At 51.2% G+C, this 23,470-nt stretch overlaps 8 protein-coding genes across 8 annotated transcripts; 4 read left to right on the top strand and 4 right to left on the bottom strand.

The window, feature by feature from the left end:
- Window positions 1–538: 538 nt before the first annotated feature.
- Window positions 539–2,849, bottom strand: BP01DRAFT_351506 (uncharacterized protein; the record flags this gene model as incomplete). The annotated part of the gene is made up of 4 exons (XM_025573841.1): window positions 539–1,194; window positions 1,254–1,321; window positions 1,372–2,230; window positions 2,352–2,849. 4 exons carry the CDS (start codon window positions 2,847–2,849, stop codon window positions 808–810), a joined length of 1,812 nt encoding a protein of 603 aa, XP_025426350.1. The 3' UTR covers window positions 539–807.
- Window positions 2,850–3,105: 256 nt separating this feature from the next.
- Window positions 3,106–3,622, bottom strand: BP01DRAFT_387414 (uncharacterized protein; the record flags this gene model as incomplete). Its single annotated transcript, XM_025577738.1, has 2 exons — window positions 3,106–3,192; window positions 3,332–3,622. The coding sequence occupies 2 exons, from the start codon at window positions 3,620–3,622 to the stop codon at window positions 3,106–3,108; spliced, it is 378 nt and encodes a 125-aa protein (XP_025426349.1).
- A 1,447-nt stretch (window positions 3,623–5,069) lies between these two features.
- On the top strand, window positions 5,070–6,824 carry BP01DRAFT_361325 (Gfo/Idh/MocA family oxidoreductase). The gene is made up of 2 exons (XM_025576121.1): window positions 5,070–5,205; window positions 5,280–6,824. Exon 2 carries the CDS (start codon window positions 5,311–5,313, stop codon window positions 6,580–6,582), a length of 1,272 nt encoding a protein of 423 aa, XP_025426348.1. The 5' UTR covers window positions 5,070–5,205; window positions 5,280–5,310; the 3' UTR covers window positions 6,583–6,824.
- Window positions 6,825–6,911: 87 nt separating this feature from the next.
- Window positions 6,912–9,089, bottom strand: BP01DRAFT_369951 (signal recognition particle subunit SRP72; the record flags this gene model as incomplete). The annotated part of the gene is made up of 4 exons (XM_025576575.1): window positions 6,912–8,139; window positions 8,202–8,346; window positions 8,407–8,680; window positions 8,769–9,089. The coding sequence occupies 4 exons, from the start codon at window positions 9,087–9,089 to the stop codon at window positions 6,912–6,914; spliced, it is 1,968 nt and encodes a 655-aa protein (XP_025426347.1).
- Window positions 9,090–11,423: 2,334 nt separating this feature from the next.
- On the top strand, window positions 11,424–12,842 carry BP01DRAFT_369950 (glycosyltransferase family 31 protein; the record flags this gene model as incomplete). Its single annotated transcript, XM_025576574.1, has 1 exon — window positions 11,424–12,842. The coding sequence occupies one exon, from the start codon at window positions 11,424–11,426 to the stop codon at window positions 12,840–12,842; it is 1,419 nt and encodes a 472-aa protein (XP_025426346.1).
- Window positions 12,843–13,574: 732 nt separating this feature from the next.
- On the bottom strand, window positions 13,575–15,698 carry BP01DRAFT_377903 (putative C6 transcription factor (AmyR); the record flags this gene model as incomplete). Its single annotated transcript, XM_025577023.1, has 4 exons — window positions 13,575–13,785; window positions 13,837–14,093; window positions 14,210–14,660; window positions 14,716–15,698. 4 exons carry the CDS (start codon window positions 15,696–15,698, stop codon window positions 13,575–13,577), a joined length of 1,902 nt encoding a protein of 633 aa, XP_025426345.1.
- A 1,453-nt stretch (window positions 15,699–17,151) lies between these two features.
- BP01DRAFT_395928 (glycoside hydrolase family 31 protein) lies at window positions 17,152–20,651 on the top strand. The gene is made up of 4 exons (XM_025578435.1): window positions 17,152–18,179; window positions 18,233–18,634; window positions 18,691–18,861; window positions 18,917–20,651. The coding sequence occupies exons 1-4, from the start codon at window positions 17,485–17,487 to the stop codon at window positions 20,589–20,591; spliced, it is 2,943 nt and encodes a 980-aa protein (XP_025426344.1). The 5' UTR covers window positions 17,152–17,484; the 3' UTR covers window positions 20,592–20,651.
- Window positions 20,652–20,886: 235 nt separating this feature from the next.
- Window positions 20,887–23,234, top strand: BP01DRAFT_395927 (alpha-amylase). The gene is made up of 10 exons (XM_025578434.1): window positions 20,887–20,995; window positions 21,090–21,345; window positions 21,401–21,439; window positions 21,516–21,631; window positions 21,688–21,796; window positions 21,871–22,099; window positions 22,157–22,319; window positions 22,378–22,524; window positions 22,621–22,861; window positions 22,928–23,234. The coding sequence occupies exons 2-10, from the start codon at window positions 21,193–21,195 to the stop codon at window positions 23,207–23,209; spliced, it is 1,479 nt and encodes a 492-aa protein (XP_025426343.1). The 5' UTR covers window positions 20,887–20,995; window positions 21,090–21,192; the 3' UTR covers window positions 23,210–23,234.
- Window positions 23,235–23,470: the final 236 nt, after the last annotated feature.

The raw sequence follows: 23,470 nt of genomic DNA, 5'->3' as shown, positions 1-23,470 counted from the left end.
AAAAGAGAGAAAGAAAGAAAGAGAGAGAGAGAGAGAGAGAGATGTACTCCATACAGGGCACTACACGGGGAAGAGCGGGGCCAGAATTGACCATACCAGCTCGGAGTAAACCAGCCCACCATCTTCCATGTTATGCGGCTGCCTGCGCGCCACTGACCTTTCCATGTCGACTTGACAGGTTTGAGGTTGTGGAAAGGTTGGACGAACACTCAGACGGCAATATTGTATGCAAATCTCATCCAATTGACTTATGTTTCCGGTGGAGCCCAGTTTGTGTGGTGATTCACATGGCGAATCCAGGTCCAAAAACAAATCTTGACTTTCCGGGGTGTCATTTCCTGTCTACCACTACTCCGTAAGATGACAATACCCTCAAATGCTCCACAGTAAAAGTAAAAGTAACTCTAACAAGGTCACTTTATACTCGTTCTCATGACGTCATACTTGGGTAAGATAATCCAGCAAGTTCTACGCAAGTTCTACACCGTATGCTATATTTGGGAATCCGTAGCCTCCCCAGTGCTGCCTGGCCTAAACGGCCGGAGTATGTCAGATTGTCGGGTCATCGGCTTTCAGAAAGCTGCGAGGATCGACATGCCATCCTTTCCGGAGAAACACCGACTAAAATACATTACTTCGTGCTTGGACCCTCACAGAGGAGACTGAGAAGCCATTTGTATTCGTGCCGCTTTTGTGGCCGTTTTCATATCATAAAATGCTCAAATTAATCAGGGAAATGATAACTAAAGACTTAAGCCACTTTCACAGTGCATAGGAGCGTAGTACATCCCATCTCCACAATGCCGTCTAGTAGCGAGGAGGTGCTCCGTAACCTGGATAGCCTCGTGTAGTTCCGCTGGGGGCCTGGCCGTGTCCATACCCAGACTGGTTGGGGTGCGGAGACGAAGCGCCGTACCCGCCACCGTAGCCTTGCCCATAGCTTTGAGAGGGACCCTGACCCTGACCCTGACCCTGACCCTGGTTTGGGGGATATGGTGCTTGGTTGTATCCCGGTCCTGAGCCATACTGTCCTGGAGGAGGCTGATTGTAGTTCTGGGCTGGAGGCTGGTTGTAGTTAAAACCACCGTACTGACCACCTGGGGGGCCCGGAGGCGGAGGTCCACTGCGCCCAGCAGCCTTCTCATCTTTGGTGTCGTATGAAGAGTCAATAGCACCCAACATCAGTTTGGCACACTGAGGGCATGATTAGTCATGGATACATAGTAGGATTGCACGCGCTCGGAGGCACTCACCCAAAGTTCGCGAGTCAAATGCACTGGGGGATTGGCCCGCGACATTTCATCTTGCTCGACCTCGAAGTCTAAATGCTCGGTTAGTGTGTCGTTAAATGACGGCGCGGCCACAACATACTTGAGGTGCAATCAATCAGAGAGCCAATTTGGGGATCTTCGTCAAGAGAAGCTAGAAAATCCCGAGCTTTGATGTCATTTCCGACCTGTGAGAACTGGAAGGAAACAGCCCCCTGTCCATACTGAGTGCGAGAAACTTCGTTGACAGCATAGCCAATGGAGTTCGATACGCTATCCAGAGGCTCACCGGCGGGCTGTCCATCGGTAATGGTGATGATGAGAACAGGCTTCTGTAAACGACCTGCTCTCGCCGGACCCACCACCATCGGGTCCAGAACTTTGTTGCGTAGACTAGTGCCCAGTGGCGTAAGACCCTGGAAGCGGACCCGTGACACAAGGCGGTTGACGTCGTCTGCGTTGCGGATGCCATCGCCTTGCTCAGACGAGTTCATAAACCGGACTGAAATACCATCATCGTCGAAGGTGGAAGCAGCGGAAGCAACGACTTCGATGATAGAACGCAGCTGTTCCTTTCTCACGCCTCGTTCTTCGAATTCAATTGAGCCACTGTCATCCACGTACAGGATGACATCGAAGAGAGCTAACTTCACAATGTCCATGGCCACCTCGTTCGGGATATTCAGCTCGTGAGTGAGCTTGTTCACCTTGGAAGGTGCCTCATTGGCCAGAGACTGGATAAGCCTATCAAGTCTCTCCGGGGGATAGAAGCTTTGGATGCGTTTCTCTTGGATAGTCCCAATCAACAGCTGTCGGTAGGCAGCAATCTGTTGCTCTGTCGCACGAGTTGGGGGAGGTGCGCCGCCCGGGGGACCATACGCAGCCCCGGAGGGACCACTTTGCTGAGGAGGACGAACGGGTCCACCCGAATAAGGCGCATTCTGAGGAGGGTAAGGTTGACCCTAAAATGTCAGACTCGGTTAGTACGTGTGCAAATAGAGTGGAAACGTGTGCGCAATTTTTGCATAAACACAAATACAAGAGAGAATGATCGAATGCAGGGAACTAGGACAAAGTATGTACTTGAGGAGAGATTGGCTGCTGAGAGTACTGGGGAGCGGAAGATCCGTAGGGCTGAGCCTGGGGCGGGGGTGGCGGAGGCCGGCCATAGCCTTGCTGCGGCTGAGAATACTGTCCGTATGGTTGGTCCTTAGTGCCATAAGGCGACGCTTGCGCAAAGCCTTGGGCAGGAGGGGCGGGTGCGCCGTATGGTGCTTGCGAATAAGTCTGGCCATGAGCTTGAGGTGCAGGAGATGGCGAAGGGTTGGCCGGTGCAGAATAGGCTGACTGAGAACCAGGGTAGGGAGATTGAGACGACTGATAAGGGGGTTGTGCTCCAGGGTAGGGCGACTGAGGGCCAGGAGAAGGCGTGGGAGCGGGCTTATTGGGAGGAACTGATGGAGCCGCGTATGCCTGGTATTGTCCGGACGGTGAGGTTGGATAAGGAGATTGGGAGGGTTGAGTTGATCCAGGACGGAGCTGAGAGGGGTGACCGTAAGGGTCATAGTAAGGTCGAGACATGGTTGACGAGTTGCGCCCGAAAGCCGGACGAAACAAACAGGAAGGATGTGAACGTTGCAAGAACGCAAAGTGCAGGCCCCGGTCGGGTGAAAGGGTGAAAGTAATGATGGTAAGGATAAGAAGTTGTTTTAAGGATGGTGGGGTTGTTTCCAGGCTGTCGTCCGTTCGATGACGATCGATGGAAAGAAACTCCGAGAGGGATGAAGAGGGATTGGAAAAGACTAAAGAAAGAACAAGGCAACCGTAAGGAAATTTTCTAGCTTACCGGACCACCAACGGGAGCAGGGGAGCCTGAGTAAGCCTGATACTGCTGACTCTGTTGCTGTTGAGGCTGTTGTTGTTGCTAGTGAGTGAATGCGTCAGCCTTGGGGGACCAGAAATTACAGGAGTTACGGGTTATGGAAATGTGTAGGTCAAACTGAAGAAGGACGTGTCATGGATGGGTAAATAATTGGTCACTGCTTAGGGCGGTGGTTACTCACAAATCCACCGGTTGCTCCTCCAGGCTGCAGCGAGCTAGGAGGTCCTCCAGTGTAGCCAGCGGGCGGTGCTCCCCCATACACATCACCGGGCTTATTGGTGTTCACGTCGGCTGGACGGTTCATACTGTTGGCGATTTTGGAAGCGAACTGCAGAAAGGGTGAAAGCAAGCGCAGGATGCGGTGATTAGTTTTCAAGACCCTCAAAGTGAGCAGGTTGACGTGTTCAAAAGCTGATACAGATGATTGCAGGCCGAGCTCTGGGATGAGCGGGGCAGCAACGCGGGGCAGCATGAACGACGAGGAAGGCAAGGTGGAACAAATGATTCAGACACGACTTACCCCCATGTTGGGTTGACGAGTTATCTTGATATCAAGCTCCTTTCTAGCGCTAATTCAATTGGAATCAAGGTCTGGGAGGAGGAAGGGAAGGGAAGAATCAGGCGTTGTTTTGACCCTGCAGTTGGCTGGTTGATATAGTCTGATGATGTCGTCAGAGGAGCAAGAGAGGGGAAAAGGGTGAGGTAAAAAAGAGAAGGTCGAAACACAAACTATTACGAGGTCGTGAAGAGAGCGTGCCGGCCTCCAAAAGTTCACAGCCACATCTCAGATCAAATGAGGGGCCGCTAACCGAAACCAAGGCTGCATCAAGCCTTAATTCGGGGCTTAGTCGCTTTGTGTCGACCCAAGATGACAACCGCTGTATTCAACTCAGGACCCGCGGAGTCAGATGGATGAATCTACGCAGTACTGTACGTACAGTATATCTCTAATCATACCAACTAGAGTCAGTACAGTCAGATATAGTTCCATTAAATTGCCCCTTGTTGGCTATTTCGCAGTGAGTGAACGGCGCCCATAGAATCTAAATATGATTTTCACCTTGCAGTGTTCAGAGGTCCACAGTCGCACGAGGCTGCCCTGCATCTAAATGCGATGCGATGCGATGCGCTGCATCCAGAATATTCCACCATTACTCATATGTCCTAGAAAACACAGTAAATTACGGAGTACATTTCAAGCAAGAAGACTGGCACCTGACCTACCAGCAACCGCATTCTGAGCTCATATTGAGTCTGCCAAGATGTTGAATCCAGACTATGTACTCCCTAGGGTGGCGATTCCGGGTCATACAAGGCAATTGTTCTAAGCATGGTTGGCTGCATGAAAAATTGTATATCTGATCGGTTATTGTACTCCGAAGTACTGTGTATGAGTAGTCGACAAATCTGGGCCCACCAGATCAGCCTGCAGTCCCACCGTCGTTAAGATTGATCAGTGGACTGATGAATGACACTGAGGACTTTTTTTTGTTAAAGAAGGCACGAAACATTAGTTCTAATGAAGATAAGAAGGAAAGAAAGAAAGAAGAAGGATTATGTTGACAAAGGATAAAAAACACAACACAAGTGCCACTGATGTCATGGAATACTCCGACCCAAACAAAGGTCGACGAGAGAAAAAGAACAGCTTCGTGGACCTGCTTTCTTCTGTGACTGTGATCACAATTGTCCTGTGCCTGGATATCACAAAGTTGTGCTTAAGCCAAGCTTAACAAGTCCCCACTTGTCACTTCCTTGACACATTCGATTCAAAATCGCAGTGCTTGTTGTCACCTTGGAACACTGACTGCTCGCCGGATTAGTAGGGGCCAACACTGCAACAGGCAGGTACCTTCTGTATCATGGATCCATCCACGATCCATCCCTTGCATCCAGCATACCTTCTTACCTGAAGCCAGTGCTCGATCCCGGCCAAGGCTTTGTCCTGGTCATTGCTCCAGAAAATGCTCCTTTCTTCTCATCTTTCTCGTCACTTTCAGAGTCTCTCAATCTCTTCCTTTCGTGTCGACTAACTGCGTCGTCCAGCTTACCTGCGTGAGTCATTATTTCGATTTCCCCTATTGGTATCCTAAGATACGCAGCTTAGACTAAACTAGTGGAGTTGAAAGCATACTCCGTTTATTGAACAGAAAAACTACCATGACGCAGAAGGTCCTCCGAGTCGGGATCCTAACCGCAGACGAAGGCGCTCAGGCCATCCAGGGAATATATCTTCCTATCCTTGCTGCTCTCACAAACACATACAGAGTAGCGGTCATCTACAATGCTTCGAGGTCCACCAAGCAAACTCTTACAGAGACAAGGAAAACCTACACCAATGTTCACTACACTAGCGGCCACGCCAATGGTCACCATAAAAATGGCGCAACCATAGCCAACAGAGATGAGAACGGACAAAAGAGCGTCCCACGTGCTGATTCTGTGGAAGAAGTCATATCTGACCCATCCATTGAGTTGATCCTGAATTTCATGCCCAATGAATATCATGAGATATACACGGTCGCGGCTCTGAATGCCGGCAAACATGTCATGGTCGAGACACCTCTAAGCCTGAGCATCCAAAGCGCGAGACGCATAATTGACGCGGAGAAGCATGCCCCAAACGGAGCGAAAGTGTTTGTGGCATGTGCTCGACGCTATGCACCCTGTATTGAGGAGGTCTTCAAGAAGGAAGTCGCATCATTGGATCGCATCTACTACGCTCGCTGCCGGAATATCGCCGGCCCTAGCTTGGCGCATACTGCTACTGCACCGCGAAAGAAGATCTGGGATGCTTTGGCTGGTGCAGCATATGGTTCTGCAGTGGGTGAGAATAAAGGAAAAACCAGTGGATCGCAGCTCATGCACGGCTTATTGCAGGAAATGTTCTTGGGAGAAGAACTGACCAAAGAACGCATCGCACTTTGCGAGTTCCTCGCATCTCTGGGCTGTCATGATTTGGGTCTGATGCGTGACACACTCGGGTATCCTGATGCCATCTCGAATATCTCTGTGAATGAGCCATACTATTCGGCCTTATTTCACTATGACAGTGGGCGGATGGGCGGCCACCCATTTACCCTTATGTATGAGACCGGCACTGATGCCGTCCCGCGCTGTGACGCGCACCTTGCGATTTATGGTGATACGAAGACTGTCAGCATTCAATATGGCCTGCCGTACGTTCGCGGCGAGCCTGTGAAGGTCGTGGTGGAAACGGCGGATGAGAATGGGGAAATGAAAAGGACTGAAAGCTTGAGCGGATGGCAAGAGACATACGAGCAAGAACTAAAGGTGCTGCATGCGTACCTCACCCAAGGCATGATGGCTAAGACAATTGCGCGCGATGGTCTTCAAGATGTGAAGCTGTTCTACCAGATTTTCGAGCAGTACGATCGACAGTGTGGCACCATTCGCACTCCGCTGGGCTGAGCAATGGTTGGGGCCTGTCGATTTCATTTGTAAGATTTCGATTCATACTCAAGCAAATCAGCGGGTCGTACTTCATTTGAGTAGTACGTGCGGCCTTGCTCGAGGCAGGATATTATCTTTAGATGGAAAACTTTGAGAACTAATTTGCATAGTTTGAGTTCCCTTCAAAAGGGACATCAAGGTTGCATCAGACAGCAAATCAACCTACTTTTTATTTACATTGCTCTTATGTAATCAGAGGACTCTTCTTTCTTCTCCGCCAGTCAGTGCAAGGCATGTCTCATGAATAGAAGTTAAATTATAGATCAGAAAATTACCGTTGCGAACTACTACCGCTTGCCCTTCTTCTTCTTCTTGTTTGCGCCACCACCGCTCTGAAGCTTAGGCTGATTGATAGCTGAGCCAGACTCCTCAAGCTTGTCATTTACCACACCACCCTGTGTCCTATCCGCAGCGCGCTGCTTGCCCTTGCGACCCTTAGGCCGGTAGTTCGATCGATCGCGCAGAGGTAGCCAACGTTCCGGGTCAGGAGTCTTGCTCTGATCGTAATCCTTAGGCAGCCTCGACTTCCGGACCCGCTTCTTCACCGCACCGCCGTGTTCCCTGCAAACGGCGGCCGGCCTCTTTCGAGCCCCCGCGATCGCAGCCGCCGCGGCGGCGTTCGCCCCGGATGAGGGTGCAATTCCCGCTGATTCGAGAGCAGCCAAGTCGACCTCGGCAACTAAGTCCGCGACCGAAGGGAGCTTGTCAACCAAGGATTCAACCTTGGCGTAGTCGATGGGGGCTTGAGCGGCAACGTAACCGGCGACGGCGAAGTGGTCGGCCTTATTAGACTGATAGAGGGATCTGAAGAGGTCGCCGGCCGTAGCCAGATCTTCTGCGTTGGATGAGTGCAACAAAGAGGCTGCGGCGGCGCGGAGAAGGGAAACAGGCGGTTCGCCAGTGCCTTGCCGAGGCTGCTGCCAGTAGACGGCGGCTTTGGCGAGTTCGGCGCGAATTTGAACCTTGCGGCCTTCCAACTTGTAAAGGGAGATGAGCACGCTCAGGACGCCTGGATTGAAGCGAACTTCCTTGTCTTGTTCAGAGATGGACTCGTCTAGGAGTTGAAGAGTGGATTCGAGTGTGGTTATCGCGGAGGTGGTGTTGCCAGCGCTGACGTAGAGCTGCACGGCCGTGAGGGCCAGACCCAGGTCCTTGGGCCGTTTGTCGAGCGCCGCCATGATGGCTTTGAGGGCTTTCGGGCCGGCTTCACCATGGGTGTGGGCGGCGGCGTTGTAGACCGAGAGGAGGTTGACGCTGGGTTCTGTGGAAGGGTAGGCGGCGCGAGAAAGCGCTTTGGAGGTCGAACGAATGATGCCGTCGTATTTACGGACCAACAGATCAGCGGCGTACGAATTGCCGATCGCCAGATTGCTCTGGTAGTCGAACAGCTTGTCGCTATCTGTAGAGACTGGAATCTCGTTTAGGGCCTTATAAAAAGCGTAGGGATTAGCGGAGGCGCCGCGAGCGAGGGTGGCATTGGTTTGTGCAATCTTCTTTGTCGAGGCTTCGGGGATACTGTGGTCGGATTAGCTTCAGTCTGGGACACGTTCGGTCAAAGACAGGAATTTGATGCGCACTCTTTGACAGAGATCTCCTCTAGGATGAACTGAGCCTCCTCGGACTTGCCTTGCCGGAGCAGAACGTACAGTTGCTGTACGGCAATCGGAAGCAATTCGGCATCTCTGTCCTCCGGGGAAAGGTCCTCTGAGGTGCGGCATAGCTCTGCGAAAATGACAAGGGTTAGCCGGCATTGCCTTTGTGTATTAGTTCACAAACACGGACCCTTCGCGCGCTTCAAGAGCAGCTCTCCCTGCTCAAATTCGCCCTTGGCTATACTCAAGCATGCAGCGTTGTAGACAGTCTCGAATGCCTCCAGATCATCGCGTGTCGCTCTGTTATGGCGAACAAATCCGGGGTATCCCTTCCATTGTAGCTGTGCGTCCGTAGCCCAGGCATTGATGCGCAAATCATTCTCCTCATTGGACAATGAAGCTCCGTCTTTGGACAGTTCTTCGTACAGCTCGGCGGCGCGACGGAATCTTTCAGCGCGATAGCTCTAAGTTTCAGGTGTAATAGATTTAGCATCCGTTGTTGAAGGGAGCGTATGACAACGCATAGAATGACAGATCAGAAGCGCGACATACAGCTTGAGCTTCCAAGTGACGAGCACCACGAATGCCTGTCACTTGCGACACCACTTCTATGGCCTGCTCCGGCCGACCAGACTTATAGAGAACGTATGCATATTCCAGGGCGGCCCGACTTTTCAGACCGTCCCCAGCTTCCTCGAACACACGCAAGCAGTCGTCGTAGCGGTCAAGTTTTAACAGAGCAATGGCTTTGATGTGCAGGGCATGCTGATCCGCCTTGGATTTGGCCAATGCAGCGTTGGAGGACTGCAGAACTTCCTCGTGGTCGTCAATGGAGGCTCGTTGCAGCAAGGAACTCAATGACTGAGCAGCCATGGTGACGCCGTGTCAGGTTGACAATCGAGACACCTTCGATATGTTTTTCGCGGTGGCTCAAGCGGGCGTAGGTCTTAACGAAATGAAATTGGCGATCTCCCACTCAGTCGATTCTTCTCTAAAACGTAGAGAACTGAGATTATGGGCTGAATATGCTTGGTCGTCCAAGTGGCCAGTCCACGTTTGAGCCATGTGTGCGGCAGCGTGATATTTCCACTTTGGGGAACTTTGCACTTGAGGACGGTTTCGGCAAACGTAGCCCATATTTCCTCCCTCCATCTTGCAGCCAAGTACTCCGTAGCTTCCAAGTGTTCGTCCACACCTGGACAGTAAGAATCGCTAGTTTCAACTCCGTGATATTCGACGGAAAAGACAAAGAAAACTCTCTGCCTCTATAACCAATCCAATCATCCCCAGCAATAGCAGCAATGTATTTTACTACAATCTGCTCCGTGGCTCTCTAATGGTTCCGCTTATCACTCCCATCAGTGAGGTTCAAGACCAGATACCCCCAAGTTTTTTTGGGTCCTGAATGTCAGATAAGCCTATCCAAGCTAGATAGACAATTACTCGAGTTATGATTCACATGCATTATTTAAGTTGAGACTGCTGCTAGTCTAAGAGCGACTCAAAGCTAAGGTATCCATGATCTGTTCACGGCGTGGCGGCGCGCACAGACAACCGGAGCCAAGCCTTGGATGATCATTGATTATTGGCCACCATAAGAAACATTAGTGCGAAGTACCTACTCCGTAGCTACTGTCACCTGTGTCAGAATAACTACGCCGTAAGTTATTTGTCTAGTTAGTTAGTTAGTTAGTTGAAGCCGATGACTAAGGTCCGACATAAGCTCGTTCCGGCCTCCTCGCCGGAACAAGACATTGTCCGGATTATTGTCTTTCCACCCCCGACTCAGGGCGCCGTTTGCGCTGATCCCACCCCGACTTGCAGAATGCACAAGTACGATACTGTTTCTCTCTCCATATTCAAGGGAGGAAGTCATGAACTCAAGCATTGTGGCAAGGTCATTTTACTTCGAACAGTTGCGTTGTCTATCATTACTTGACGCTGCTGATGCTGTTGAGACGGGACCGGGATCTAGTCAATAATAATCAATTGCTCATCCGGAACGCTATCTAATCGCTGAGCACGCGCGTGATTCGTCATCAAAATTCGTCGCCCCCGCCGTCCGTTTTAGGCCCGTCGCCCCAAACGGAATGCGCGTCAAATGCATGGTCGCACCCAGGGGTTGTACTTGAAGGGTGCGGCCAGTGGCTACATTTAATCGGTGGGGGGGAGGGGAGGTTGGGAAGGGGGGAAGTGCCAAGTTGGAGGTGGGAGAATGTCGTTACTTTTGCGCTTTCGCCTGTAACCGATTCTCTCTTCATCTAAGTGTCCTCTTCAAAAGGGCAGGCTGACCATCCCTCATTGATACGGTCCTCAGATCATGCAATGCGCAATGGAGTAGGACGGTCATGGAGAAGGCAAAAGGACCCCTAGAGGCAAAAAACGTAACCCTGAGGAGACTGTCACCCTTAGAAAGTCTCCTGGTACCACTAATAGGTGGTCCTTGAGCCGATCGGCCCCTGTGGATTGTAGTGGGACATGGTGTGGCTGCTCTGTCCAGCAGGTGTGCCCTGATGGCTTGACAGTTTCTCATTCGATAGACCATTTAATGATAGATGGATCGGTCTCCATCCGCTGCTTTCCAGGGCCCCAAGAAAACCAGACTGGCCCATAGTCGATCCCTGGGTTAGCCATTCTCCGCCCCGGTCATGATTCGTTTCGTCCCTAGTCAGATCCGGCCATTTTCGAGCCGTGCAGTGCTTGTTCTCGCTGCAATGGTATTTTGGAGCCCCGTTGATCGGCTATCAACCTTCCCACTCCATGCTCTCTCTTCCACTAACCTGACGCTTAACCGGGCTCAGGATTGACACTGTCGTTGTCGCTTCCTTTTTGACCTTCGTCATCACTCTGCCGTCCTCGCTTGCCTCCGACGTCGCCCGTCATTCTCTCCAACCTTGCGGTTTCCGGGGATTCTTCTATTCCTTCTCCCTGTCCTAAATTTGTATCTCCGCCCTTGCCTTCATCCTCTTTGCCGCCTGCTTCCCGCTCTGTTATTGACTTCTTTCTTGCCAGAACAACCTCCACCGTCCTCTCGCCCTCCTCCCTCCCTCCCCCCAAACCATCCATCCTCGCTGGCTCGGCGCATCGCGATGGTCTTGCAGCCTCGGTGCGGCGTCTAGGGCTCAAAATTTCTCCTGTTCATGAGATCATTTCAATCACAACCGAAGCCAGATGTGGAATAAGGGTGAGGAGAAGCCGCGGACCGCCATGGGCGCCTCGTACCTGTGGAGGAGAAAATTGCTGCGCTTTGTGGTTGCAGCTTGTCTTGTGACCAGTTTTACGATCATCCTCTGGCCTGAAATCGAGCATCACCATGAAATCACGACTCGGACCATCTCAAACATCACTATCACCTCCGAAGTCGAATGTGAGCCTGATTTCGATGCCCTCCAACGCCTCGACGTTCGCAAGCTCTCTCAATACGTGCGCCGTGAAATCGTTGTTTCCCCTTCCTCTGGCGACGTTGTTCCCATTGCACAACAACTCGAGGTTCCTCTATTCGAAAGCATTCACAAAGACCACCGGTTTGCAGAAGATAGTCTGCACCAGGATGATTGCTTAATGCCTCGTCCGGTATCTGTCACTGTTCCTCCAATTGTGCCCAGGGCGGATGCATCACATATCGACTTTGGCGTTGCTACAACACTAGAGCGTCTGAACGAATCTCTGGATGCATTCACTCATTGGGCTGGGTATACGAACACTCGCATCTTGGCACTCATTGAGCCAGATGCGCGGATCAATGAAGTTCTGACCAAGGCGCGAATCTTGGGTGTCAATCTCTTGGTGACAGAGTCAACAGAAGAGTATCAGCACCGGTATTTCTCTTTGGTACCACACCTGGCCAAGAATCTTCGACCAGAGACGAGATGGACCTGTGTTATCGATGACGACACTTTCTTCCCTTCGATGACGGCACTGGTACAGGCTTTATCGAAGTACGATGATTCAGCACAGACATATGTTGGTGGGCTATCGGAGGCGATGCCTCAAGTCGGAATCTTCGGTCTAATGGGCTTTGGAGGCGCTGGCGTCTTCATGTCTAGACCTCTAATCGAGCAGTTAGGCCGTAAGGACGTCTACGAAGATTGCCAAAAAATGGATTCTACCGGCGATCGCAAGATATCCCTCTGCATCTATCAATATTCAGATGCACATTTGACCATTGATCACCGCCTGAGACAGATCGACATGAGGGGTGATGTATCTGGTTTTTTCGAGGCGGCTCGCCCCCCGCCGCTATCTGTCCACCACTGGAAGTCATGGTTCAATACTGACATGGCGAAGCTGGGCGTTGTAAGTGAGATCTGTGGCGACTCTTGCCTGCTGCGGAAATGGCACTTCGGCGACGGCTGGATCCTCACCAACGGCTTCTCCATCGTCAAGTACAGCAATATTATTCCTACCGGTGACAAGTCGATGGAGCTCACCTGGTCAGGTGATAACGGAGCCGTCTTTGAGTCCTTCCTGCACGAGCTGGGCCCACTTCGACCGCGGGATGAAGGCAAAATCAGCTATACTCACGAAGACGCGGTCATTGATGGCAACCGGGTCCGTCAATGGTACATCCGTCGGGACCCTGAGCTCGGTGATAAGGTCCTGGAGTTGATCTGGCGAAGAGAGTAGAAGCAAATGGTTTACTACCCATTGAATGCAGAATCCTCTTCGACATCCCCGTTTTGTCGTCTTACACACAGCACCGGCCTGCTGCTCAATTTCTTCTGGACGACTCCCCACGTACCATGCTTCACCAATTCATCACGTCGATTCATCTAGCCGCAAAATGCGGTATATTTATAATTACTACGGCGCTTAGATCATGAAAGTTTTTTGTCTGCACTCCGTTTGATCAGGCGTGACAACGTGCTCTCCACACCTCATTGTATAGTTTTTCTTCGCTGACGACTTACTCGTCGCCTTATGTATAGCAACACGATCACACTTTTTTCAGTCATGTATGGGGTCTGGTTACGCTGGTTTCCGTGCTTTTCTTCTATAACAGCTTCAAAGATGCCCAACAATTGTTATATTTTGTGTTCTTAGAATTGAGTTGTTCCTCGAATGATCTATCAGCACTTCCACGAACAGGATGATAAGATCCATCTTGCTGTGCACTTGTGAAACCGTAAGCTAGGTGTTGATGTTTAAATGTAAGTTCATTTTTGTTGCTACAGCTTTGTCCAGAGCGGCTGTCGATATAGAAGATTACAGTGTGATGCTCAAACCCTGAATGTCTTGGTACATCATATGTATATACTTACGAAGGTGGTATCAAAAATGAACCGAACATCAACTTACCGTCCAGGTCGTCAAGTAAACCACACCCCCATCCTTCCAGAAAACGGTCCCTGTATGTTTTTACGCATCCTCCCTATGATATATTTTCGGGTTGTTGCGAATCGTTTCGTTAAAACCAGGTGCCACAGCACTGCCACATCCTCCATTTCCAACCTGGAATTTCACCTGCGAAGCCAGAGACAGAATTTGCGAGAGCGTATCAACTTCGTCAGAGTCCTGGTGATCTCGGATAGCGAGGCCATCCGGCAAGGAGGCGACAATGTCAAGACCGCTGCTCCCTGCGTCCCACGGTTCGGAACTGTCGTTGGGTGGCGGCGGCGACGATGGAGCAGGTAGAGCAAGGAAGTCGCCCATGGAGAGTGGACAGGTGAAGTCGAGGGCACCTTTGCAGCACTCAATTAACGCAGGGAAGAGATGAGACTGGGAGCCTCGAATGCGGGAGAGGGTGGTGAGGATTCCCCAGAGGAGTTCACGGGGGTCGGCAGCTGACTCGGTGCGTCGGGGAGCGAGTTTGGAGCCTGAGCCTATAGATCGCGCGACGTCGGCGACGGCGGTGCCTAGATCGAAGAGCTTTTGTTCCTGGATGATGGTAATGTGAGACGGGTTAGAAGCTAATCATTGGAGAAATGGAAAAGGAGGGAGGGCGCGGTCAACATCATGAGTGATATTTAACCCTCGCGCAGGAGCTTGCTGACCATGCCAATCCCGTGGGCGTCCACAGCGTCCTGGGACGCGGCGCTGATGACGTTCATAACGGCCTTTCCCACCACAACGGGTAGATGAAATGGGAGGACCGCATCATCGCGAGAACCAGGCTGCGTGGGGTGGATCATGGAGAGCTTCCACATCATAGCCTGCAGCCACTGCTGAGTGATGAGAATATCAACCTTCTGAATCTCTGACACCCCGTCAAGGGATACCGCTTTGCAGAGCCTAGACTGTATGGCAGCAGTGGGCGGAATTTCAGAGCAACTGTCCACGCCACCAGCCGAGATCCAATCGTAGAGATTGACAGTCAGTTTTTCGAAAACACTGATGAGATTGATGAATCCGTACGCGAGAATTGGATCTTCCGAGCAGAGAACTTGAGGTTTATGGATTGAGTTGCGTAGCATTACCGGCTTTGCCTGTTGAAGTGCATAGCCCCTGGCCATAAATCAGATCTGCCTTCTATCACTGCTGTGGAGTCATCATGGCTTACCTTTCTGTCACAAATAATAGCCAGAAAACCCTCCGCCGTTCCTCGGCTTCTTCAACACTCAATTCAGCGTATGTTGACTCGCGGTTGAGCCCTAAAGTAAAGACCATAGATGTAGCCTGGCACAGGTAAAACCATGCATGGTCCTGTTGGTCTAGGTTGCCGTACGAAGCAAAGAGGAAGAAGGATGTCAGAAGACTATCCATGTTCAGATCTTCCACTACATCGCAGTCTTTCCTCGCCTGCACAGCCTCGCACAGCAGCTCCTCTCCAGACATGCACGAGTGTCCTTCGGCTCCAGTGGGGAGATGCAAGGGATCAGGAACAGGTGATGTTCCGTCTAACTTGAGCTGGATATGCGTGGCCGCGCATAATGATGCCAGGAATGCATACCTCTGCGACGACAATAGCTCTAGACGATGACAGTCTCGCTGGAGCTCTTGCCTTCGCACAACTGGCATGATGGGGAATAAGTATTTCAAGTAAACGTTGACGTGGGCTAACAGTATTGGAGCAGTGAGACGCCTCAAATAGGGACGGATGATACCGTTTGTTGTGTCCGAGAGAGAATTTGTCGAGTCAGGCGATGAGACTAGCTCCGGGGGAGGGAGCTGCGTCAACGGTTCCAAGACATCATTAGGCAGGTATTGAGAGTCCGTCAAAGTGAAGGCTGGCGAAATTGGCGATCTTGCCAATGGATGAGCCACAGTACCAGGGGTCCATTGTTTTTCTTGAGGGTATTGTTGCGAGTGCTGGTGAAGGTTCCGTTGTTGGCGAAATACCAGCGGGTGGAGAGGCGCAAGTGGATAGATGGTACGAAATTTGGGGCCCTTGCGTCGGAGAACGTCACTGTAGGAACAAGAAAGCAGGAGACGCTGACACTTGTCGCATGGAAGCTCTCTAGAGCATTTGATCTTTCGGCGACGACAGTTATCGCAGGCTTGTTTGGAAGATTTAGGCTTAGTGGGGGAAGGATGCGAGTCCATTGGTTTGTGCGGACGGACTATGATCGGATCGCGGTGGAGATCAGCAGTGACGATGACAGTCTGTAGACATCGTCGCACGATCAGGAAAAGCGGTAGTACCAGAGGAAGGAAGATTTTTGGTCTCGAAGCGTCTCGCGGATCTAGAGACACATAAGGATCATGCGATGGCTGGAGAAGGGAGGGAAGTGGCAGTGAAGAGAGAAAATCTGGGGACGCAACAAGCGGGGGAAGGGAAACATGCAGTAGCGTGAGGCACGAGGTTGGCACGTCCACCAGGGTAGCCCGGACCCCGCGGTCCCAGACCCTCTGAAGGTTCTGCTAGTCAGTCGAACTAATTTCATCTCTTCCTTTCATCCACGGCTCTTAGTTGACGAGCTAAGTGTTTATTCACCAAATTCGCCTCCTAGGCCTCGACGGAATCGACAAGCAACCCCTTCTTCCACCAAGAACGATCGACAATGTTTTCTTCCGCCTAGTATGAACGGAAGACGAGAGTGTAGGCTATCAGCCCAATTCACAGAATAGACGCGGTAGTGCTTCTGCGCTGATGGACGACGGTCTGCCCTGCTCATCCACCTGTTGGGAAAGTTCGCCCGCGAAAAGCTTCGAGGAAATGCGTGCGCATAAAGCTGAAGAGCGACAAACCAAGGCTTCGGGTGCGTCATTTGCCGTCCAGCCCCTGCGGGTAATAAGAGTGTGCTTGTATACTGTAAGTCTTGCATGTGATGGGGAGTTCACAGTTGTATTGCTGGCTGTTTCTCCACACTCCGGATGCTTTCCCGCAGGTATTGGCTGTTATCTGTGAGGTGCCCTTCGGGAAACCGAGGGAAACACTGCGAGTTTGGAGGATGTTTCCAGGCGATCTGATAGTCTCTGCTCTTCTGCATGATCCCGTAATAGTCTCAGGGATCCTGCGTAAGATGTGTAAGGGCTAGACTTGATCTCCTTCGCTATGTAGGAAGCGATGTTCTGGTATGAATGACGATCAGTACCTTCACCGGTTGCTATTTGGGAAGTGGAAGCCGTGCTGAAGATATTGGCCGCACGGCTCGGATCTGAGTCAGGACTAGTGATGCCTGATGAGGTTCTCGCGCAACTGTAAGTCTGAGACCTTTAGCGAGCCTCAAGGATTGGTGAACGGAGCATGATGGAAGGGAAAGGATCGATGGCTTCAATTGTAGACTGGTTACTTTAGGTACTTCGCTTGGAGCGATGCCCCACGCCTTCGGGCAATTATCGGGAAATCGACCAATCGGAGTATGAATATCATGTGATAGTCTCGATGCCAGAAGCTTCAGGCCCCAGGACAAGCTGAGGTCCTTCCGCCCCCCGGTCTCTAACCGAGGGACCGCCAAGTAGTACCGCAAATCCCTTCCATTACAATAGACTTGTCCTGCCTTGTCTTCGCTCCCTTCTTCGGTCCTGGCATCATTTCTTGATTATCTAAACCTAGTACGACTCTTGGCTTGTCTTCCCCGCATACAACCTAACCTGCTGGAGATCCTCTAGGACAATCTAAGATGCGGGCCCGGTCCGCCCTTGCACCACGGGAATTCGACGGAGCAATATGTAGATGGCTTCTCTGCGGGGAACAACGCATTGTTGCACAGCACCGGATCCGTGTAGAATGTAAGTGTGGTGGTTGACTTTCGTCGTCTCCTCGCTACGAGCATTCAAATAGTACCTTTCAATCCGAATCTGTGGGGAAGCCCATCCGAGGGCACTCAGCTGCTTTCTCACAAATCAACTATAACACGACGACGGTCCTGGTCGCTTCCTTCCCACCATGGTCAATTCGATGAGATCACTGGTGGGCGCTTGGCTCATTCCTGTGATTACCGCACTGAGCCGATCGACCCTGCGCAGCACGTCTACATCCGCTTCGTCCGCGCAATTTACAATTCCGGCTGAAGCGGACATTGGGGCTCAGTTGATTGCCAACATCGACGATCCTCAAGCAGTCAATGCGCAGTCAGTATGTCCGGGTTACAAGGCTTCTGATGTGCAAGAGAACCTCCATGGCTTCATAGCGCGATTGGCGTTGGCCGGAGAACCTTGTGATGTTTATGGGACAGATGTCGATGCTTTAACCTTGACGGTGGATTACCAGGCATCCAGTCGACTAAATATCCAGATTCTTCCCACCTTTACCGACGCCGTCAACTCCTCCTGGTTTCTCCTGTCAGAAGAGTTCGTACCTAGGCCCGAGTCAGGTGGCGCAACCAATGCAAGTGACCTCATATTCTCCTGGTCCAATGAACCCTCTTTCAACTTCAAGGTCGTTCGCAAAGCTACCGGGGATGTCTTGTTTGATACTGAAGGCACCGTCTTAGTCTATGAGAATCAATTTATAGAGTTTTGTACTTCTCTACCTGAAGAGTACAACCTGTATGGTCTCGGCGAACATTTCAACCAGCTAAGGCTGCTCAAAGATGCGAATGTCACCATGTATACGGCGGATGTCGGAGATCCTATTGACAGGCGAGTTCATCGTGATCAAACAGCTCGGACCCCGCTAACTTGCCACCTTACAGCAATATCTATGGGCAACATCCGTTCTACCTTGATACGAGATATTTCAAGACCGGCAATTCCAGCGAACGAGCAAAGAGAAATGAATCCAATGCCTCGGGACAATACACCTCCCATTCGCACGGCGTATTTTTGAGAAACAGTCATGGGCAGGAGGTGCTTCTGCGATCTCAGAGATTGACTTGGCGGACTCTTGGAGGAGGCATCGACCTGACCTTCTACTCGGGGCCTACTCAGGCCGATGTAACCAAGCAGTACCAAATCAGCACGGTGGGCTTGCCGGCCATGCAGCAGTATAGCACCCTCGGCTTCCATCAATGTCGTTGGGGCTACAACAACTGGTCTGAGCTTGCAGAAGTTGTTGCTAATTTTGAGAGGTTCGAAATTCCTCTGGAATATATTTGGTCTGTCCTTCACTGCCCCTTTCTCGACTCGGATAACTGCTAATATGTTCAATCAGGACGGATATTGACTACATGCATGGATACCGTGATTTTGAAAATGACCAGCATCGCTTCTCTTACAGCGAGGGTGCAAAGTTCCTCAAGGACCTTCATGAGGGTGGGCGTTACTATGTACCAATCGTCGATGCCGCATTGTATATTCCAAATCCGGACAATGCCTCTGATGCGTGAGTTCCCTGCTCGACCTCTTGATGATCAGACCACTGCTAATTCGACGATTAGGTATGACACATATACGCGTGGCGCAGCAGCTGATGTTTTTATCAAAAATCCCGATGGTAGTCTATACATCGGTGCTGTCTGGCCGGGATATACTGTGTACCCCGACTGGCATCATCCGAACGCGACCGAATTCTGGTCCAACGAGCTTGTTCTATGGGCCAAGAATGTGGCATACGATGGTGTGTGGTACGATATGGCTGAAGTGTCTTCATTCTGTGTGGGCAGCTGTGGGAGCGGTAACCTCACGCTGAATCCGGTGCATCCGCCGTTCCTGCTACCTGGCGAGCCTGGAAATATCGTTTACGACTATCCAGAATATTTCAACGTGACGAACGCCACCGAAGCAGCCTCAGCTTCAGCTGGGGCTGCCAGTCAGACAACCTCAACTGGGTCCTCGCCATCCACTTCGACAGCCTACCTGCGGACGACGCCGACACCTGGTGTTCGCAATGTCAATTACCCGCCATATGTGATTAACCACGTGCAAACTGGTCACGACTTGAGTGTTCATGCTATTTCACCGAATTCTACTCACTCTGATGGTGTGCAGGAATATGACGTGCACAGTTTGTTTGGCCATCAAGGCCTCAATGCTACCTATCAAGGCCTGCTCAAGGTCTGGTCCGGCGAGCGGCGTCCCTTCATTATCGGACGCTCGACTTTTGCTGGCTCCGGCAAGTGGGCTGGTCACTGGGGCGGAGATAATATCTCAAAGTGGGGTTCCATGTATTTCTCGATAGCACAAGCGCTATCCTTCTCCTTGTTTGGCATCCCGATGTTTGGAGTGGATACTTGTGGTTTCAACGGAAATACGGACGAAGAGCTTTGCAATCGCTGGATGCAATTGTCTGCCTTCTTCCCTTTCTACCGCAATCACAATGTACTTTCTGCCATCCCGCAAGAACCATATCGATGGGCCTCAGTCATCGAAGCGTCGAAAGCCGCCATGCAAATTCGGTATGCTTTGCTGCCTTACTATTATACCCTGTTCCATCTCGCCCATACCACAGGATCTACAGTTATGCGGGCGCTGGCCTGGGAGTTTCCGAGTGACCCCACTTTAGCTGGCGTGGATACTCAGTTCCTCGTTGGCCCTTCCATCATGGCCATTCCTGTTCTCGAGCCGCAAGCCGATACGGTCAAAGGGGTCTTTCCCGGAGTGGCACATGGAGAAGTGTGGTATGACTGGTATACACGGACTGTCGTCAAAGCGGAGGCGGGCGCGAATACGACAATTTTGGCACCACTCAGCCACATCCCAGTTTATGTACGCGGTGGCAGTATCCTTCCTCTACAGGAGCCGGCATTGACTACTCGTGAGGCTCGCAACACCACTTGGTCCTTGCTGGCCGCACTTGGCAGTGACGGTACTGCATCGGGACAACTTTATCTCGATGACGGGGTGAGCGTTACCCCCAATGCGACGTTGAATGTTGACTTTGGGGCATCTCACTCAAGTCTGCACATCACCACAACGGGAAAGTGGAAAGAAGTTAATTCACTGGCGAATGTGACGGTGCTTGGAGTTAAGAAGGCATCCCCATTGGTGAAGTTCAACGGGAAACAGATGTCAACAGTCAACTATGACTCAACAGCGCACATCTTGTTTGTCGGTGGTCTGCAGGAAGTGACAAAGAGCGGTGCATGGGCTGAAGATTGGGTTCTAGAGTGGTGATTGCTAGTATTTCGTCTTTTGTATGATTGAGAAAGATAGCAACCCGTGACAAAAATGCACCTGAAATTATATTTTGAAGCAGCCCACGGTCGGGCAACAGACAGTTTACGCCGAGACTCGCGACAAACCTGTCCCATTAGTAGACGTCAACTCCTATGAAATGACCAATATTTGTGTAGTGATTGTGAAGGGAGCAGCAGCACATGGTGAAATCACCTGCCGCTGCCCGCGAGGGATTTCATATCCACCCCCTGACCGAACCTTCAAGTTCATTCAGATACTCATTCCAGCACAACAGCACCGAAGGATTCGGGCCCCAACACTCAAAGGTCCTCGGGCACTCCTCTAATCTCAGGCCCCAGCACAAGGATTCTTGTAGGAGGAGATGAAGGGTCCCGAGAAAGGTGAGCTACTGCATACCCACTTGCGCGGCTAGCACAAATCACAGTGTCGGCAAGGACCATGATGAAACAATGTCCGACTGACTCGACGCGGCAGTGCATGTTTCGGCGATGTATAAAGCCTGTCAACTCGATTTACTCAACGACTTGCCGTAAAACCTAGCAACTTGAAGCAACTTCCATCTTGTTTATCTTCCACAATGAACGTGATATTGTTGCTGTTTACGGTCGCGGCGACCGCATTGGCCGCTACTCCAGCTGATTGGCGCTCCCGTTCCATATATTTCCTGCTGACCGATCGATTCGCTCGTACAGACAATTCCACCACTGCTACTTGCGATACACGAGTTGGGGTATGATTTTGAGATAGTCAGGCAATATCATGCCAGGCCGTGCTGACCTACGTAGAAATACTGCGGTGGGACATGGCGCGGCATCATCAATCAGGTAAGACTATTCATGACTACTATACATTATCTCGATGACCTCGATGTGTCGCTCACTCGCTCCTGGCGTCGATCAGCTCGACTACATCCAGGGAATGGGCTTCTCAGCCATTTGGATTACCCCCGTCACAGCGCAGCTTCCACAAGACACTCCCTATGGTCAGGCGTATCATGGATACTGGCAACAGGACGCGTGAGTTTCCTCCTTTGAGTTTTCCTTGACGGTGTTTTTTTTATTTCTCTGTGCAGATACTCGCTCAATCCTCACTATGGGACTGCGGATGACCTCAAATCTCTGGCCTCAGCCCTTCACGCGCGGGGCATGTATCTCATGGTCGATGTCGTCGCCAATCACATGGTTTGTCAGCGCTTATGATTCTAGAGTGTGGCTTCGGGGGGCTCCACAATGCTGATGATGATGATGGTAAATAGGGCTACGATGGGGCAAGCAACTCAGTCGATTATAGCTTTTTCAACCCTTTCAACAAGCAAGAGTACTTCCATTCCTATTGTCCCATCACCGACTATGACAACCAAACCAATGTCCAAGACTGCTGGCTGGGAGACAACAAGGTTTCACTACCTGATCTTGACACAACCCGCAGTGATGTGCAAGTGATGTGGTATGACTGGGTTAAGTCATTCGTGTCAAACTACTCCAGTACGTCTCTCTCTTATCCTTCGAGGCATACCACGTATAATGCTCACGGTTCACTAGTCGATGGTCTTCGTATTGACACCGTCAGACACGTCCAGAAAGAGTTCTGGCCCGGCTACAATGAAGCCGCGGGCGTCTATTGCATCGGAGAAGTTCTCGATGGAGATGCTTCGTACACTTGCCCATACCAAAAGTATCTTGACGGGGTACTGAACTATCCTATGTGAGCGCCCTTCCTGAAACATCCTGATCGGGACTCTGAAGCTAAATGTGCAAATAAGGTACTATCCTCTCCTACGAGCATTCAAGTCGACCAGCGGTAGCATGGGCGATCTATACCACATGATAAACACGGTCAAAGACAATTGTCCGGACTCTACTCTGTTAGGAACATTCATTGAGAATCACGACAACCCGCGTTTCGCCTCGTAAGTCAACTCCGATCACGATTCGGCCACGGAAAGCATTGTTGCATGCCGCGGGAAAAGCTGCCCCGTGACGTAGCTGATGAGAATCCCCAAAAGCTACACGAAGGACATGTCTCTCGCCAAGAACGTGGCCGCATTCTCCATCCTCGCTGACGGAATTCCCATCATTTACGCCGGCCAGGAACAGCACTACAGTGGCGGCAGCGACCCTTTCAACCGCGAAGCCACCTGGTTGTCAGGCTATTCCACCAGCAGCCCACTATACAAGTTACTTGCGCGGGCCAACAAGATCCGTAGCCACGCGATCCGGCAAGATGCGAAGTATTTGACTTATAAGGTGCGCCTCGGCAGCCCACTTTTCCCTCGCCATTGACCCCTCTTCTGAACCCCATGTCTCATTTAGAACTATCCCATCTACAGCGACACCACCACTTTAGCCATGCGAAAGGGGTTCAATGGCACCCAACTCATTACGGTGCTCTCCAACTTGGGCAGCGGGGGCAAGGCATACACCCTCTCCTTGATGGGAACGGGCTATCGAGCTGGCACCAGAGTCACCGAGGTTTTTACCTGCACCACCCTGACAGTTAACGCAGATGGCTCGGTTCCCGTGCCGATGGCGAGTGGGCTACCGAGGGTGTTGTTCCCTACAGGCAAGTTGAGCGGAAGCGCGATCTGTATCTAGGCCCCATCGATTACCTCTCTTCCTTCCCAAGAGTTCTTCTGTTGCTTTTTCTTGTCTCATTTCTTGTCAAAGAGGCACCAAAAAAAAAAAAAAAAAAAAAAAAAACTCGAGACAGGCGCAGAATGAATGGTACTGGTATTTTGTCGTAATGTGTGATAGTGAATGTCGGGCATCATCAGTCAAGCCCCCGCAAAGCAAGTTAGGGGAACCTACGGAAAATGCAGGGCCAAGAATTGCCAGAGATCCAGCCAACCGTCCTGT

The sequence above is a fragment of the Aspergillus saccharolyticus genome (assembly GCF_003184585.1).
Source record: "Aspergillus saccharolyticus JOP 1030-1 unplaced genomic scaffold BP01scaffold_71, whole genome shotgun sequence".
NCBI classification, from domain to species: Eukaryota; Fungi; Ascomycota; class Eurotiomycetes; order Eurotiales; family Aspergillaceae; genus Aspergillus; species Aspergillus saccharolyticus.
Note: the sequence above shows the minus strand (reverse complement) of the source record. Positions and strands in the feature narration are given on the sequence as shown.

Coding starts and splice junctions, on each gene's coding strand:
- BP01DRAFT_361325 (XM_025576121.1), top strand. CDS start 5,311: ATGACGCAGAAGGTCCTCCGAGTCGGGATCCTAACCGCAGACGAAGGC.
- BP01DRAFT_395928 (XM_025578435.1), top strand. CDS start 17,485: ATGGTCAATTCGATGAGATCACTGGTGGGCGCTTGGCTCATTCCTGTG. Junction 18,180..18,232: donor GTCGGAGATCCTATTGACAG/GCGAGTTCATCG, acceptor GCCACCTTACAG/CAATATCTATGGGCAACATC. Junction 18,635..18,690: donor ATTCCTCTGGAATATATTTG/GTCTGTCCTTCA, acceptor ATGTTCAATCAG/GACGGATATTGACTACATGC.
- BP01DRAFT_395927 (XM_025578434.1), top strand. CDS start 21,193: ATGAACGTGATATTGTTGCTGTTTACGGTCGCGGCGACCGCATTGGCC. Junction 21,632..21,687: donor GGATACTGGCAACAGGACGC/GTGAGTTTCCTC, acceptor TTCTCTGTGCAG/ATACTCGCTCAATCCTCACT. Junction 22,100..22,156: donor ATTCGTGTCAAACTACTCCA/GTACGTCTCTCT, acceptor ACGGTTCACTAG/TCGATGGTCTTCGTATTGAC.